Source organism: Pomacea canaliculata, linkage group LG3 (assembly GCF_003073045.1).
Source record: "Pomacea canaliculata isolate SZHN2017 linkage group LG3, ASM307304v1, whole genome shotgun sequence".
Classification (NCBI taxonomy): domain Eukaryota; kingdom Metazoa; phylum Mollusca; class Gastropoda; order Architaenioglossa; family Ampullariidae; genus Pomacea; species Pomacea canaliculata.
In genome coordinates, this window is record NC_037592.1 from 5484273 (window position 1) to 5499887 (window position 15615).

A 15615-nucleotide genomic window follows, 5' to 3' on the forward strand; every position below is an offset into this window, starting at 1 on the left:
TGTTCATAACTTCTTGATCTTCCTTTCCTACTTAGGAGCTCTTGAGGTCATCTCGTTTAGACAAAAAATTCAACAGTGTAGACTCAGAGATCTCAGAAGCCTCTACACTTGTTAGCACATCTTCAGACAAAGAAGGCGAGAAGAGTCGTGGTCGTATCTCTCACCAGGCCATAAGAGGAGCCATGTCTGATAGTGAGATGGATGCAATGGTGAGTTTCCTCCCCTTACATATCTTGAACAGATGATGTCAGAAATTCGATTTTGAACATTAGCAGTTAAAAAAATGCCTTATTTAGTTTTGCTTTGTTAATTTTAATAAGCTTAACTAATGGGCTAATGGAACCAGTGACTAATTGTTCAGGAGTAAGCATTTAAACAAGCACCAAACAAGCATGCTGTGTGTGTGGGAGAGGAGCAGCATACATGAACTCTTATATACATCTATGTAAGCATTGCTGTGTATGGTGTGTGAGAGACCTAATTAATTTTTGTATTTCAACAACCCTGTTCATTTTATTAACGCTTCATTAACCTGACTATTGGGAGGGGCTAGAGCTATTATTTGGCTAAACAAATTACTGCCTCTGTACCCAGGTACACTCCAGATAAGGCTCTGTAATAAAGTTCTTACCAATCTTTTCCTTTGGCTCAATGGTTATGCTACAGACCAGGCATGCTTTGCTTTAATCATGCTCTTTAGGAGCCCCCTTTTCTCCATGGAGAAGGGTGGATGGGGCCTCATTTTCGCCTGTCCAGCTATCTTCATGTTTTAAACATGGAAGCTAGCATGCCACACATGTCCAGTATAGTTTGTGCAACTCAAATATCCATAACCCTACCGGCCTCTGCTGTTGGAAGATTTCGTTGACTCTCCACCATGGTTCCTTTGGTTTTCATGTAACCTCCTCCTTTGATCCTTTTGTTTCTTCTTCTAGAGGTCCATGTTGAGATGATGGAGACTGCTTATGAAAATAATGAGGTCATTTGTTTTAGCATACCTTTAAATAACAGTATAGGACCAATGCACCTGAATATAGTAGAGCCCCTGGCAGCCAGGGCCACTAATACCGACTGACCAGGGAAGTCACATGCTTAGTTGAAGAGCAGTTGTATCTCCTAAGCTTCTCCAAATAGTCAGGTCATCTTCTATTGTGAAAAGATAATTTACAAAGAAAATTTTATTTTATGGTCACAAATGAGACAAACAGTTGACATTAATTTTGCAGTCTGGTGTTGGCCGGAGGCGAAGTCGATCTTCCAGTTTGTGGAGCAATAAGAGTAACTTTTCAACTGGCTACCGCTACCATGATAGTAAACTTGTTCATACAAGCACAGCACCTAACACAGATGTGGGCAAAACCTACCTGTTTGAAGGACTTATTGGTAAGTTGTGATGACCACTGATAATTAACTGATTCATTTGTTCTCTCTTAGCTCTTTGTTTCACATGCTTCAAATAAGTTGACCATTTCCTTTCTATAAAATGTCAGAGCATTCATTCTCATCTGTATTTGTGTTACATATCCTGCAAATTTTCTGTGTTGATTGACCATGTAATCAGTAAATTGTGCTTTAGCAACTTCGCTTTTTTGGGGAAAAGCAGGGGTGAGGACTTGTGAGCGGTGAAGTGAAAACTGAAGTGATTGACATGTGATTATTGTACGTATGGTCCCCTTGCAAGTTTATGTTGGCTTGGGTAGCAGGAGTTAAGCTTAGCTATTTTTCACATGCCCAGTTCACCAGGGCCAGTCTTCATGTTTTGGCTTAAAAGCCAGGAATACTTCAACACTTTCTATGGGACCAATATGTTTTTGGTGTTCTGTAGCAGTTACTGCATGATGTTGGTGGATTTTAGTGACTTTTAATAGGAAATTTTACTGTATTAACTGTTATTGCAGATTTATTTTGGTCTGATTCTTATGGCATGATTGTCCACTGAAGAAAAATTTGTCACAGTGGGTTTTCATGTGTTAGCTTGCATCTGCTTGCTTATTTCATGCTTTGCTAATGTTAACATGTTTTGTTCCCTTTCTGCTTACGTATTCTGTTTTTCAGTGTTGCTTGTTCCGAACCAGTTTCTGTGCATTTCTTTTGTATTGTGAAAAAAACTGTGTGCCTTGGTGTTTTGTTTTTTTAAAGCAAAGGACCGCAGTCGCATGTGGGACCAAATGCAGTTTTGGGAAGACATGTTTCTGGATGCTGTGGCTCAAGAGCGAGACATCATTGGGATGGACCAAAGGCCCTCTGAGATGATGGAAAGGTGAGATCATTTGTTTGTGGTAACATTGATAAACCAAGGGTTCAAGATGATGTCTGTAAAAGCTTGTTATTAAGTGATTGTCACCTTATTTCAAACACCATTCAATTTTATCTTTGTCAGGTGGAGCTTATGATTCTTTAGGGATCTCGTCAAAGTCACTGATAAATTTGGCCTTCTGTGACAGCTTTTGTGTGGAAAATGAAATCCTTTGTTTGAAAGCCCTGTAAGACTAACACTTTAGCTTTGATGCAATCATACTTACATTGTGCTTTCTCTTCCTGCTTCAGTTTCTTTCATATATAATTTTTTTTTTCTAAGTTTTTGTCTTACTCTCCATGGACACACATGCATGCACACATAATGGGTATATGCCCACACACAAAACCACACACACACTTCACCTACATACACAAAACTATTGTGTCTGTTAGAAATAAGTATCTTATTATATGATGATAGATCAATTAAACTTACCAATTGCTCTTACTTCCACCCTCACCTCAGGTACAATTCCCTTGGTGATACTGAAAAGAAGAGGCTGGAACAAGATGAGGACCGCCTCTTGTCTGTCATGCTGTACAATCTTGTGGGGTTCATGCTTATGATGCGTGTTCCAAAAGCGGAGGTCAAAAAGAAGGTGCGGCGGCTGTTGGGCAAGTCCCATATTGGTCTTCACCACAGTCAGGATGTGAACAATCTCCTGGATGTCATCACACATCTGGTAAGGCTGAATATGGTATTGTTTAGTTACTTATCTCTTTGCAGCTGCTTTTGCTTCTTTTTTTGAAAGGACTGCATTCATTTCATATGAACAATATGATGCATGCATTTTCTCCCTCTCTCCTATACACACCTTGCTGGAGCTATACTGAAGCAATAAAGAAATCAATCTCATACACACACACGCTTTTTTTTTCTTTCTGTTGCTTCCTCATTCACTTTCATACATTAAAGAGAAGTTAATGACCAACCTGAATGGCTTGTATTTTTTTCCAGATATCAATAGCAACCATTTTGTAACAGATCATTAGCATATTTTGTTTTGACTTGTTGGAGGAATGTTTATATCCTATGTTACGGTCCAGTGCCACAATGGTTAGCATCTGTCGCCAATACAGTGAAGGTTGGCTGTCATGGGTTCAACTCTTGTCTTGGTCATGCTGTTCTTTCTCTGCATATGGCATCTTTTTATAGGGCTGGATGCCTTGCATTGACGTGGCCTTAGTTGCTGTTTTGGCTTAAAACACCAGCCCCACATCATCCTGGATTGGTTAAAAGAATTATTTACTTTTCAGTCAGATGTAGCTAGCAACCATTTTGTAACAGTTAGGCAGCATATTTTGTTTCTGCATCTTTTAATTTTCAATTTTATGTTTTACAACAGTGATGCCCAACCTTTTTCGGCCTGCGGGCCATACACATTTCCGACATGCGTGTCACGGGCCGCTTCACCGCAAAAATACAAAAAAAGAAAAAAAATAGAGCAGATACCATTTTTATTAGAAACATGTTGTACTTAACATTAATTATGTAGTAATTAGTGGAATATTTGAAGTTGTTTACCCGAAACCAACTTTGGAATGTCTGGCTGCGTCGTAGAGACACCAAGTTGGAGCACTGAATCGAAATGTTCGTCCCTTGAAAAAAGATTGAGAGACACCACTATGTAGGGATAAATACTTCTTCTTCCCTTTTTTCGTTTTTTTATGTCTTTTTTTATCACTAACATGCCAATTTCCTGCACTGTGGGCAGAAGTTTCGCGGGCCGGATGGCACCGTGTCGCGGGCCAGACATGGCCCGCGGGCCATAGGTTGGGCATCCCTGTTTTACAACAAACTATGTGAAGTTTTATCAGATCTTATATGCATGTGCTTAATATCTTCATAGAGGTTTATAAAGGTTGAATTACCACTTTTCAGAATATTGGTTGTTTTAAACAAAATTTACAAAAATCATGTGCAGTGAAAACAGACTCAGGTATTGGAAATATTAATATGAAGTTGTCCTTCATTGCCATTGATATCGCCATGTGTCTTCAATGTGTTTGAGACTGGGGAACCCTCGGGCTTGAACATGTACCGTTTTATTTGTGCAGTTTCCTCTGGTTCTGAAAAAGTGCTATGCAGACTTTCAGGATTCGAATAATCCAAAATGTCGCTCATTCTTTCTCTCTGTTTGGTGTTGATTGCTGTCAGTGTTGCGATTGGTGTATTAGTATAATGTAGTACACTGTTCGTGGAGCTCGTTGATTGCAGGTGCGAATCCTGAACTTTATTACTGGATAATCAATAGATGGAGTTTGGATGCTAAAATTTACAAAGTAGTTTTATATCATCTATATCTATCAATATCTGCAAAAAATATTAACCATTTGTGTTGGTCTTTAAGGTCATTGCCCAAATAAAAAATAAAATTTCAATTCTCCAAATAGATTTTTTTAAGATAGCTTATTAGCACTTAATGGAGACCTGCGAATACTTGTTTTCAGCAAGGAAATGATATTGATTTAAAGCCGATGGGCAGCAGGCAAATGCAGAAACAGTCTTTTACCGTCCACTGGGGGACGGACAATACTGGAGATATGCTGTTTATGGAGGTAGCTATGAAATGATTTGGAATGTATTTGATAACAAATTATTTCATGTGTGTAGAAAGTAGAATCACAACACAGCATAATCCAAGATCACATCTCTATGAACATTTTTTTCTTCATACAAAAAAAATGTAAGCAAGCCTACCATTCAGGCTTGTTGAAAGTATAACCAGCTTATTTACTTTTAACAGTCAGTTTTTCAGTTTACATAAGCTAATACATCTCTCTTCACCATCTACATCAGGAGCATAATTATGTATGATATTCAGCTTGGGGAAAGAAATTCTCACACACAGTCATCACCTTAATCATCACCTTAATCATCACTATATCTCCCACAGCTACCACTTTGTTAATTTTAAGTTGTGAGACTAGATCGTAGACTCCATAAATCACAAGCTTGAAAATTTGTACCATATGATGAGTGGTAGCAACATGGAGACGCTGGTTTGAGGTCCAGACTTGATGAACCTTTTGACATACACAATAAGCAAAGGTCATGCTTCTGTACAGTCACTGAAGAACTGGGTCTACACACCAACAAAAATTTATCATGCAGCTTTCTACAGATCTGATTACAAGGTGTCAAACCACATATTGCTCCTTTATGGCAATAACCTGACATAGTGTGTGATATGTGTGGGCAGGTTTGTGATGACTGCCTGTTGCTGCGGAATGTGACTGGAATGATTCATGATAGGTGGTGGTTTGAGAAGCTGGTCAACATGACCTACTGTCCGAAAACAAAAGTTTTATGCCTGTGGCGCAAGAATGGTGAAAAGGTGCAGCTTAACCAGTTCTACACCAAGAAGGTGAGTAGTTGGATAAATTCACAACCATTGTTCCATCAAGCACTTTCTTATAAGAGAACTCTTACTTTGCTGTTCCTTCATCTATATTTCACACCTTGATAAGACTTTAATTAAGACTTTAATCATTGTTTCATATCATTATTTTTCTGCTCAGTTGTTTCTTTTCTCTGTATCTTTTAGAATGGACAGGTTTCCCTGCTTAAATTAGATTGTGGCAGCTTTAATTGTTACTTCAGTCATACAGCAACTGTCTGCAATTAGCAGGATATTAGACTTTAATCTTTAACCGTTTTAACCTTTCTTGAAGTACATAGAAATGGATGTAAATGCAGAAGGTGATGGAGAGAGATTGTTCATTCAAGGGCATTGCCACTTAGTAGAGGGAGCAAACAACAATGATTATACAGTATTACATTCAAAAATACATAGATATGAAGGCTAGAACTGCAAACAATGCTTTAAAACAGTTTGTTAGATTAATCTAAAGGGGGGTGGAATATTTAGGACAAGGGTGGGCAATGTTTTTGCCGGCCAGTCTCAAAATTCTAAGTTACACGGTGGGCTGATATAACATCAAAAACCCATGCTAGGTGACCATACAACAGACCTAGTGATAATGGATTAGACAACAAAGTAAAGTGAAGCTGCTTGAATTCACTCACATTAAAACTTTAAAATCAGCCTTTCTGTTGAAGGCAGCTGCCTTCGATGCTCTGTAATGACTCCATCAGACATGTCACCCATTTTATTTGTTATCTTTGTACTTTGTGTTAGAATGTTACGAACTGCTGATTTCTGATGCTGTTGTAAGTAAACAAAAGTGAAAAATGAATGAAATAAAGACAAATCAACATTATGATGAATGTTTAAGTATGCAGAAACGAGCATTTCCTGCTTGAATTGATTCTGAAAAACTGTTTTCTTGTAAATCCAAAAGCTGTTATTCAGTAGATGTTTTATCCACAGAGTTATCAAAAAATACAATCATCAGACTATCTGTTACTCTGGTATGCATGCAAAGTTCTGAAGATTTTTTTTTTCTTTTTTGGCAACAAAGTCACCATCTAAATAGTCAAGAATACAATCTTGAATTTCCTCTTTTATTGCTTACAAGCCCAGCAGCAGACTTGTCAGCAGTACTAAATATTTGCTACTATTTTTCCATTGACCTTATTGCTTTCCATCTTATTTTGCTTTGCCTTAACTGCCATCCCTTATTCCCTCCTCCCCTTTGTAAAATAATACAGCTTCCTTTGGAAATAGTTCATTTGAAGCTGTGGTGATACATCCCTTTTTGTATTGATGGGCTTTTATTATTATTGTTATCATCATCATTGTTAAAAATTGTGTACAGCATCAATACACTTAGCACTGTGAAGAGCTGAAGGGTATGTACAGAAGAGGTTAAACTAGCCATCTTTGCTAACCTGGTAGAGAAGAAATGATTTAATGAACACATGCTACACTTTTGTTGTTAACTGTACCTTTTTTCTGCAATATTTCATACAGTTGAGAGGTAAGAAAAGAGCCATATTAATTACTTTATGACTTTTCAGTGCCGGGAGCTGTACTTTTCTGTAAAAGAAGCCATGGAGAAAGCAGCATCCAGGACCACTGGTCGTATCCCAGGTGAGCTCATTGCTTTTGGTTTGGCCATGTGTGTATGCATGCTTCTGCTTGTGTGTGTGAGAAACTAGTCATTGATGCAGGTAAAAATATTCCCTGGCATAGTGGTCAAAGGTCTTCTCAGAAACAGCTGGAAACCTTGGCTTGAAGGTCAGCACAAAAAAAACTAACAGTATGAGAGTGAACGCCAGAGTCCAAGACAGCATCAAACTAAATGGAGAAGAGATTGAGGAAGTTGACAGTTTCACCTATCTTGGGTCCAAAATGTCAAACACCGGGGATGTGGAGGTGGAGATTCGAGCCCGACTGGCGAAAGCCAGCCAGGCCTTCGCCTCATTCAGGAGCACATGGAAGGCGAAAAACATCAGCCAGAAGATCAAGCTGAGAATCTTCAAGTCAAATGTGATCAGCACCCTCCTTTACGGATCAGAATCATGGAAGATGACCAAAACCATCAGTAACAAGCTTGACGTCTTCCAGAACAGAAGCCTCAGGCGCATACTTAACATCTTTTGGCCAAATACCATCACCAACGAAGAACTCCACCGAAGAACTGAAACCGAGTCCATCACCACGCAGGTTCAACGAAGGCGTTGGCGATGGATTGGACATATGCTTCGCCAGCAGACAGCAGACCTCTCCAGAGTCGCCCTACGATGGACTCCAGACGGCCGAAGAAAACGAGGCCGCCCAAAGGAAACTTGGAGAAGAACAGTGGAAAGGGAGATGAAAGGAAAGGGCTGGACATGGGGTCACCTAGAGCGGGTTTCAGCCGATCATCGGTGGCGGACTCTGGTTGAGGCCTTATGTGCAACCTGATGCACGAAGAGGAATAGATAGATAGTGGTCAAAGGTGCAGTGAACACTTGTTGGTTCATTGTCTAGGGCAGTGGTTCTCAACCTTTTACTTGTGGCGACCCCCCCTGACGAACACCGGTACGTCCGCGACCCCCCTTAGCCAGCTAGGTCGGTGGAAGAGCGGGGGAGCCTTAGCTAACCTCCAACCCCGAGTCGAGGAAATCAACAACGGAAGAACAAAGTTCGTATCTGCAAAAAGTATAACTGTTAATGAAATTTTACTAAAGCAAATTCTGCGGTGCTAATAAATATTATTTTATTAATTTTATTGGACACTCTCTTTGATTAATGAGAAGGTTGAGTCTGCTTGCTGTTGCATAGAGAAGCGAACCTGGGTGCGATGTTCGTACCCACTGCTATTCGCAGCTCAGCCTCTGCGTCCACACGATTTCTGTATTTCGACTTCAGTGCTGCCAATGCTGAAATTCCTTGCTCACACATATACAAAGTTGAAAATGTTAGAAGAACTTCATTGCTTTCTCAGAAAGCACCGTTGACGCTAATCCAGAATGTTGGCACTGGTGTTGTTTGGAAGACCATTTTCAGGGACTGGTCACTCGAAAGGTTGATGAGCTGCTCTTCTTCTTCCGTGGACAACCCGCTTGTGCTAGGATCAGCCAGAAATGGATTACGAATCCAATCGTATTTAGTCACATCAGTTTCAGCGAAGTAATGCTGAAACCTTTCTTGCAGTCCGTTTAGATGGGCAATAATTACATTCTTCACCTGATCAAGATTCAAGTTGTCAGCCTTGCACTTACACAAGCACGGAAACATCAAAAATATTTTCTCTTGCGTCCACAACGAAATTTTTCGGACGAAAGCATTCATCTTGTCAGTTGTTTGTAATACGGAGGTGTCTTTCCCTTGCAGAGACGTATTCACAACGTTCAGCTTCTCAAATATGTCCGATAAATATGCCATTAGCAGCAGTCATCGGTCGTTCTTAAGCCCCCACTCCGCACTGTCTGGTCATGGCCTTCTGTCAGGGACCTATAGAGTACTAGGAGTGAGCAGTGAGCACGTGCGAGGGGAAAGGGTGTGAATGATGGACGTTTCCTGAATGCGTGCCTTTTAGATGTTGTTTTTTTTTTAAAAAGAGAGGTGTGACTGGAGAGGGAGAGGGGAGTCAGCGATGAGAGATTGGGGGAGAAAGAGGGCAAAAGGCGAGAGGAGGGAGATTGGAGGCTTAATTGTTGAGAGGGGGATTGTGTTTTGAGTTTTGGAAGTGAGAAGTCACTGCATGCCGCTACAGTGTACTTGAATAGGGAGAAGCGATTTGGAGTTTGATCGCCCTCACCACTCGGTTACACAATCTAAGCTAATTTCACTAATACCGGTATAAGAAACTTTTAAAAAAGGACCACCTTCGCGACCCCCTTGTAGGCACGTCGCGACCCCCCAGGGGGTCGCGCCCCACAGGTTGAGAACCGCTGGTCTAGGGCATGGCATATGGAAAATAGAACTCTAACACTTCCTTCCACCTTTTACTTTTCTTTAATGATCACTGCTGAATAGTAAATAAGAATTACCTTGCCAGCTACTTGAACAAATCTTGAACTTGCTTTCCACTCTGGTGACAAGGCACTAACTGCATGACCTCTAAAATACATCATGTATATAAGCTTTTGCTTTTAGCTTGCCTGTACAGATGTGTGTTTACACACACACACATATATTGCCTTTATACCTGCACAAATGGACATGAGATTTGTTATCTTTGCTTGATGCTGTCTACATGTGAATATTTCCTTAATGTAATAGTTCACATATTTGCTATTATTTTCCCAATGATCCTATAGATTTTCTTTTACATTTTACTGTTTACTTCAGGGCCAGAGCTGGGAGGAGAATTTCCTGTTCAGGACTTGAAGAGTGGTCAAGGGGGTCTTCTTCAAGTCTGCATGGAGGGCATAGGACTCTTGCTGGCCAACAGCAAGGCAAGTACATGCTTTGTTGCCAGATAGGGTTTTTTTTTTTTTTTTTCGTTTTCTTGTCATTTACTCATGTCCTTGTAGGTATAGTACAGAGGAATACTTTTAGGTATGAGATTTTCTCAGTATTTTTGTTCAGGAAAATTTTAGAATGAAATGATGTTGCAGCTCACTGCTGAAATTAGAACAAGCACACAGATACTGCTGTCTGTGTTACATGTTCATGTATTTGTATAAGAGAGACAGAGACTGCATATGTGTGTGTGCATGCATGTGTACACATGCAAGCAAAGGCAAATGTGTTTCTTAATTATTATGAGATTTTTATGCAGTAAGTAGAGTTAACTTTGGAAAGCAAGGACAAATTAATTAAGACAAAAGTTGCACATGCTGTAATACTTCTGGAAACAGTGAAATTATGAATAGGCCAAGTGTGTTTTAAATCATGAACATATTTTTCGATAGTTTTGGGGGAAATCATTAAAACCCTCCTTATGCCTAAGTCTCATCTTAACTGCTAAGACATATTTCTGGAGCATACCTGTATGCCAGTGTCTTTGCTGTACACTTCTCCTAACAAGACTGGTTGAACATTTTTTTGTTTTAGCTTAATACTAGCCTGTTTGCTGCTTCACTATGAACACAGCTGTGTCCACTGGTGTATATATATATCCCTGAAAACTGTGGATAGGACATGACATTCAGTTTATATAAATAATAATTTTGAACCTGCATTTGTGAAAAAGCACCATAAGATCCTTTGTTCACCTGGAAAATTTAAATGGTGGAGTCTTACAAAGTTTTTTTTTTATACATGGAAATATAAGAAAGCTGTTTTTTATGAAGAATTTGCCATCTTTGCTGGATGTTCTGTTTTAGAACCATTTAAACAATGGTTTGAAACTGACACCATGAGCTACTTTAAATGATTGGTTTTTAAACTATATGTTTTGCTCACTTAAAAAAAAAACCCAGATCTACTAAAGTGTTGCATGGCTTAATTAATAAGATTATGGATGTTAAGTGTAACTGCTAGAACAGTCTTTTGAAAGTATATTTTTGCCATTATTTTTAACAATGAAATTTCTTGAAGGATTTCAGTAGAATGACCGCACTAAAAGTATTAAAAAAGAACATGGTTTGACAGGTATGCTAATATCTATTCTCTGAATCACCTACACAATCTTTTAAAAAAAACTGGGGGAACATCTTGATCAGGATGTGCAACTTTCACATTTATGAGGTGTTTATATTTTTAACTGATCATTTTTTGTTTATGTTGACAATCTAGTTTTGATGAGTCCTGAATGTACCATTATGAGGAGACCTGTTCTGTTGTGTTTATTTGTTGCTGCAGTTTTTATTCTTATGCAAGAGAACACATATTGGAAACAGACCTGTCAACTTTTCTGCTCTTTATACCACCTGACCTCACCATTTCTTGTAGTGGTTTTTACATACTTGGCACCCCTTTGGTTATCTGTGATGCCCTAACCTGTTGTGCTGGTATATTTGTCTGTGACCTCTTTCCACATGAACATGTCTTGTTTCATGTGACTGAGGCTGCATTCAGATTGTAATGTGCTGATATCTATTTTGACATTTTGTCATGTTGTGCTGTGATCAGCTGGGAATGTGGTCATGAGCTCTGTCTTTGTGTTTTGTTGCCAGAATGTTGGGCAATAATTTGTCTTTCTCAGTCACGTTCTGCTTCAGTACTTGTTGCGCCCATCTGCTGTAGGTGGATTCTTCCTGCAGCAGGAGTTTCTTTTGGCATCTAATTTGATGTCTTGAAAAATAGAAAGAGAAGGGACTGATATTAAGAGTAAAAATCAGAGTGTAAGAAAGACAAAGGATCAAAGTATTTGAGTTATTTTGTGCATTTTTACGTTAGCTGTTTGGTGGTCGATTGACTTACTATTTTCATAAAGAAAGCCAGGTAATTAATTTGATGGTTTGCTATACCAAGGTGATTTTTATTTTGACTTCCTTTTCAGTGTTTAAGTTGTCAAACTTCATATTGATAATTCCTCTCTGAAATTATTTTGTGTGCACACTTTAAGCTCATTTACTCATGTGCCACCTCAGGAACTTTGTCATATACTGTGTCTTCTGTGCTGTGCTGTCTGTGCAATCACAGTGTTGTCCAAATATGGTTGCAAAGAAAGCCCTAAATCTTTTAAGTTTTCGGCAATTCTGTTCTTGTGCATCTTTTGCTGTGGCAAGCAGATCAGCTGAAAAGAAATCATTTTAAAGAGATTATTTTTCCAAAATGATTAGCTTTCATTTAGGAATTTTCCCCCAAGCTAGTAGCCTTTAAGATTTGTGATGGCAACAGATGACATGGTAGAGGATTGGGCTATTGAGGTAGGCTTGAAAAAATAATAAAAATATCTGTAAGGATGTACTGTGTGTCTGTCTAGAATAATTTAAGAGTTATGTGTATGTCAGATTGGAAAGATCCTGGAAATAATAACCTAGTAATTTGTGTAGGTAGAAGGGGAACAAACATTTGAGAGCCAGCATGGTTATATAAACCTTAGACTTCCTGAGATTTATGCACCCACCCACCCCAAAAAAACCACTTATAAATGGTGGTTCTAGAAATAGGAAAATGGGATATAAAATTCTATTTAATGGTTCTAGTGATTTTTTTCTTCACAGTTGTTGGACATATTGCCAGTTCTTTTACTGCAAACTTACAGTACCTCAGCAACATGTAGGCAAGAAAAAGTGCACTTTCTTTGATTTTCCTTTCTGTCAGGGATCTGAGAGCCCAGCAAATTTTATTCATGTGACACCATTTTTAACATCTCATGGTGTCCTCGTGTAAGTGGTGTCCCTAAATTCTTTGCTTAATTTGAACTTCGGAGATGGTCTGATCAAGTTTATGTTGTGTTTCACATATGTTTATTTATCCTTTTGTCATTGTAAAACATGTTCCCACTTCTTTTGGTCAAACCATCCAAGTTTTAGATGAATTGGTTTGAGTTATTTTGGTTTTGCACCTAAGGTCCCCTCAAGATAAGAAGTATGTTAATAATACTCATTTATTTTAGTTTTTGTTTTCTGCCCTTCTTTTATTGCCAGGGAAAAATATTTTAACAGATTTTTTTTCTTTTTGTCCTTCTGTGCTTCCATACCTGTGCCTGATCAGGATTTTGAGGTAAAAGGAAAAATTTGACTGTTTTGTTGACCATTATAACGCAAGTAAACCGGTGATGGCAAGACTAGAAGACAGTTGTTATGATTACCTTAGTAACCAGTGTCTGTGATGAGCTCCCAGCAGTAGCGGCCATCTCTCAAGTTCTGTCGTGGACCTTCTGTGATCATTTGCATATTTTTGTTAGTTTTGTTTACAATTCTTCTTTCAGCTCCCTCCCAATTGGTTTGACGTGTCCTCTATTAGTTCTGTAGATTCATTGCAAGGATTTTAGAAAGTTTTGTAGAACACCTCCTTCATTCTTTTTGTTTAAATTTCATAGTTTTTTGTTTTGTTTCAGTTCTTTTTTGTGTTCGCAATGCTTATGAAGGCATGTAGATAATTTGCTGTGCTTTAAGAGAGTGCTGCATACTTGAAACACGTTATTAAATTGTGTGTGTGTGTAGAATTTTATATGAGAATGCACTCCAGGTGTGTAAATATATAGCTGTAGAGTGTGTTGATGTTGTTATATGTCATGGTGGAAACATTTTGGTTTAAACCCCTGTTGTGATTTCTCTGTGAAACTAAGCATCTTTGGCCCCATACCAGACAGTAATTTTCCACATGGAAAAATTGTCACAAAATATGGAACCAATAGTTGCATTTATTTAACACTGCTTTGGTTTTCCGCATTTCAAGAATCATTAGTAGACCATTGCACAGGAGATGTGTCTGGTTTATTTTTAATCTTGTATTAGGATTATTTGGAGCCTACTTAATTTAATAAAAATCTTTTACAATGTGTTGTAATAACAAGGAGAACTTTTTGAAAAACTTGTTTTCTTTTTTCCTTTTGCTTCCACTCTTGAAGAGTGGATGTCACATCTCTTGCGTTAGAGTTATGTTTGATTCCACATTTTCGTTTCAGTCATTTATTGAGCTAAGTCGTATCAGGAAATGTTTCACACTGAAAGGAGGCATATTTGTGCTAGAAGAATTTGGTAAGAGATGCCCTAATTTTACCTATTTTTTCACTCCTCTTTATCATTCCTTCCATTGATGTGTTTGTGATGCTGATTAACCCCATGTTGTAAGTGTTCTTAATGCTAGTGGCATCTGGTGTATTATTATTTTTTTTTTTTTTGCTTTGTTTTGTTAATTATGCATGCGGTGTTGTTTTGTGACAAACCTATAACTTTGAATTCAGATGCTATTTCCTAGCAGTGTTTTGACAATGTTGCTGGGCAGTAATATTATTCCTTATTTAGGTGTTTTAGCTGAAATTTACACAAATGTCGTAGCTTTCTGATCGAGAAAAAAACTATGATTTGAGGATTACAATAATAGAAGAGAATCAAAGATGAATAAATAACTAAAATTTTGTATCATATATATATATATTACAGTCAAAACAAAAATCAGATTACAGCAATCTTTAGTTTTTATCATTAAACATTTTCGGCTAAAGTTGGAAACATTGAAAGTAGTCATGAATATCTTTATATGGCAGCAACAGTGCATGTCTTTCCCTCCTCCCTTCTTTATTTTGGCACATGAATTTGTCATCACCCTTCCTCAGGGTTTCCGTGGTAACCAAGCATAATTTGACTGCCCAGCAATGAACAGCTTCTGCATTGTGCAGTGGTAACAGGTTCACTTACTCTACTGCTTGTGTGATCTCTTCCATTGGTGAGATGGCCATTACGATTATGGGTTCTGGAAAGTTCTGAATTATGTGCAGCTGGCAAGACTTCTAACCATAAATACATATTAACAAGGTGTTTCGATGATGACTGTGATGTAATATCTCCCCAAAAGAAATTTTGTACACACTTTTGAATGCTTAAATTCTGCTTTTAATACCATGTGGATGGCATTCATTTTGGACCTAATTTCTTGTTATCTTATTGGTGTTTTTGTTCACTGTTGGTCTCTGTGACTTGGCTGCAGAAACAAAGGAGAAAAGAATAACCAGAATTGTGCCATTTGCATTATGTGCTACTTTAAAAAAAAATCCATTTACTGTTCTGATTCATGCATGTTTTCTACTAGCCTGTTGTACCTGCATTTTTATTTGACAGTCTTTCTTTGATATTGCTGCCATATCGCCTTACGTCAAGGTAAAAGGTCAACATACTAGTAATTATTAGGGAAAATATCCATACATAGGACCAAAACAGCAAAAAAAAAAAAAAAAAACCCAAAAGACCACCTCTCAATCAAAGAGAATCTAATCAAAGGAAAAAAAAAAAAATTTTGTGACCACCGGAATGTAACTTAGTACATTAACCATCTGTGTGTTTTAAAAATCTTGACTAGAACAGTAACTGTTCAGTCTGGAGTAGTTAGAAAAATATTAAAATCTGAATATTAATATCTGATGATA

At 38.1% G+C, this 15615-nt stretch overlaps 1 protein-coding gene across 10 annotated transcripts in view; it reads left to right on the plus strand.

Annotated features, from left to right (window-relative positions):
* Positions 1 to 15615, plus strand: part of LOC112560412 (MAP kinase-activating death domain protein-like) — a 78658-nt gene that overhangs the window by 50018 nt on the left and 13025 nt on the right. For 6 of the 10 annotated variants that reach the window (XM_025232259.1, XM_025232262.1, XM_025232266.1 and 3 more), the window contains 10 exons: positions 36 to 209; positions 1227 to 1383; positions 2140 to 2260; positions 2765 to 2981; positions 4750 to 4857; positions 5502 to 5666; positions 7223 to 7295; positions 9984 to 10090; positions 13242 to 13250; positions 14158 to 14230. In XM_025232259.1, coding sequence (XP_025088044.1) covers positions 36 to 209; positions 1227 to 1383; positions 2140 to 2260; positions 2765 to 2981; positions 4750 to 4857; positions 5502 to 5666; positions 7223 to 7295; positions 9984 to 10090; positions 13242 to 13250; positions 14158 to 14230 — 1204 coding nt within the window. The remainder of the gene's footprint in view (positions 1 to 35; positions 210 to 1226; positions 1384 to 2139; positions 2261 to 2764; positions 2982 to 4749; positions 4858 to 5501; positions 5667 to 7222; positions 7296 to 9983; positions 10091 to 13241; positions 13251 to 14157; positions 14231 to 15615) is intronic. The other 4 variants (XM_025232263.1, XM_025232264.1, XR_003098530.1 and 1 more) reach the window with 2 other exon arrangements.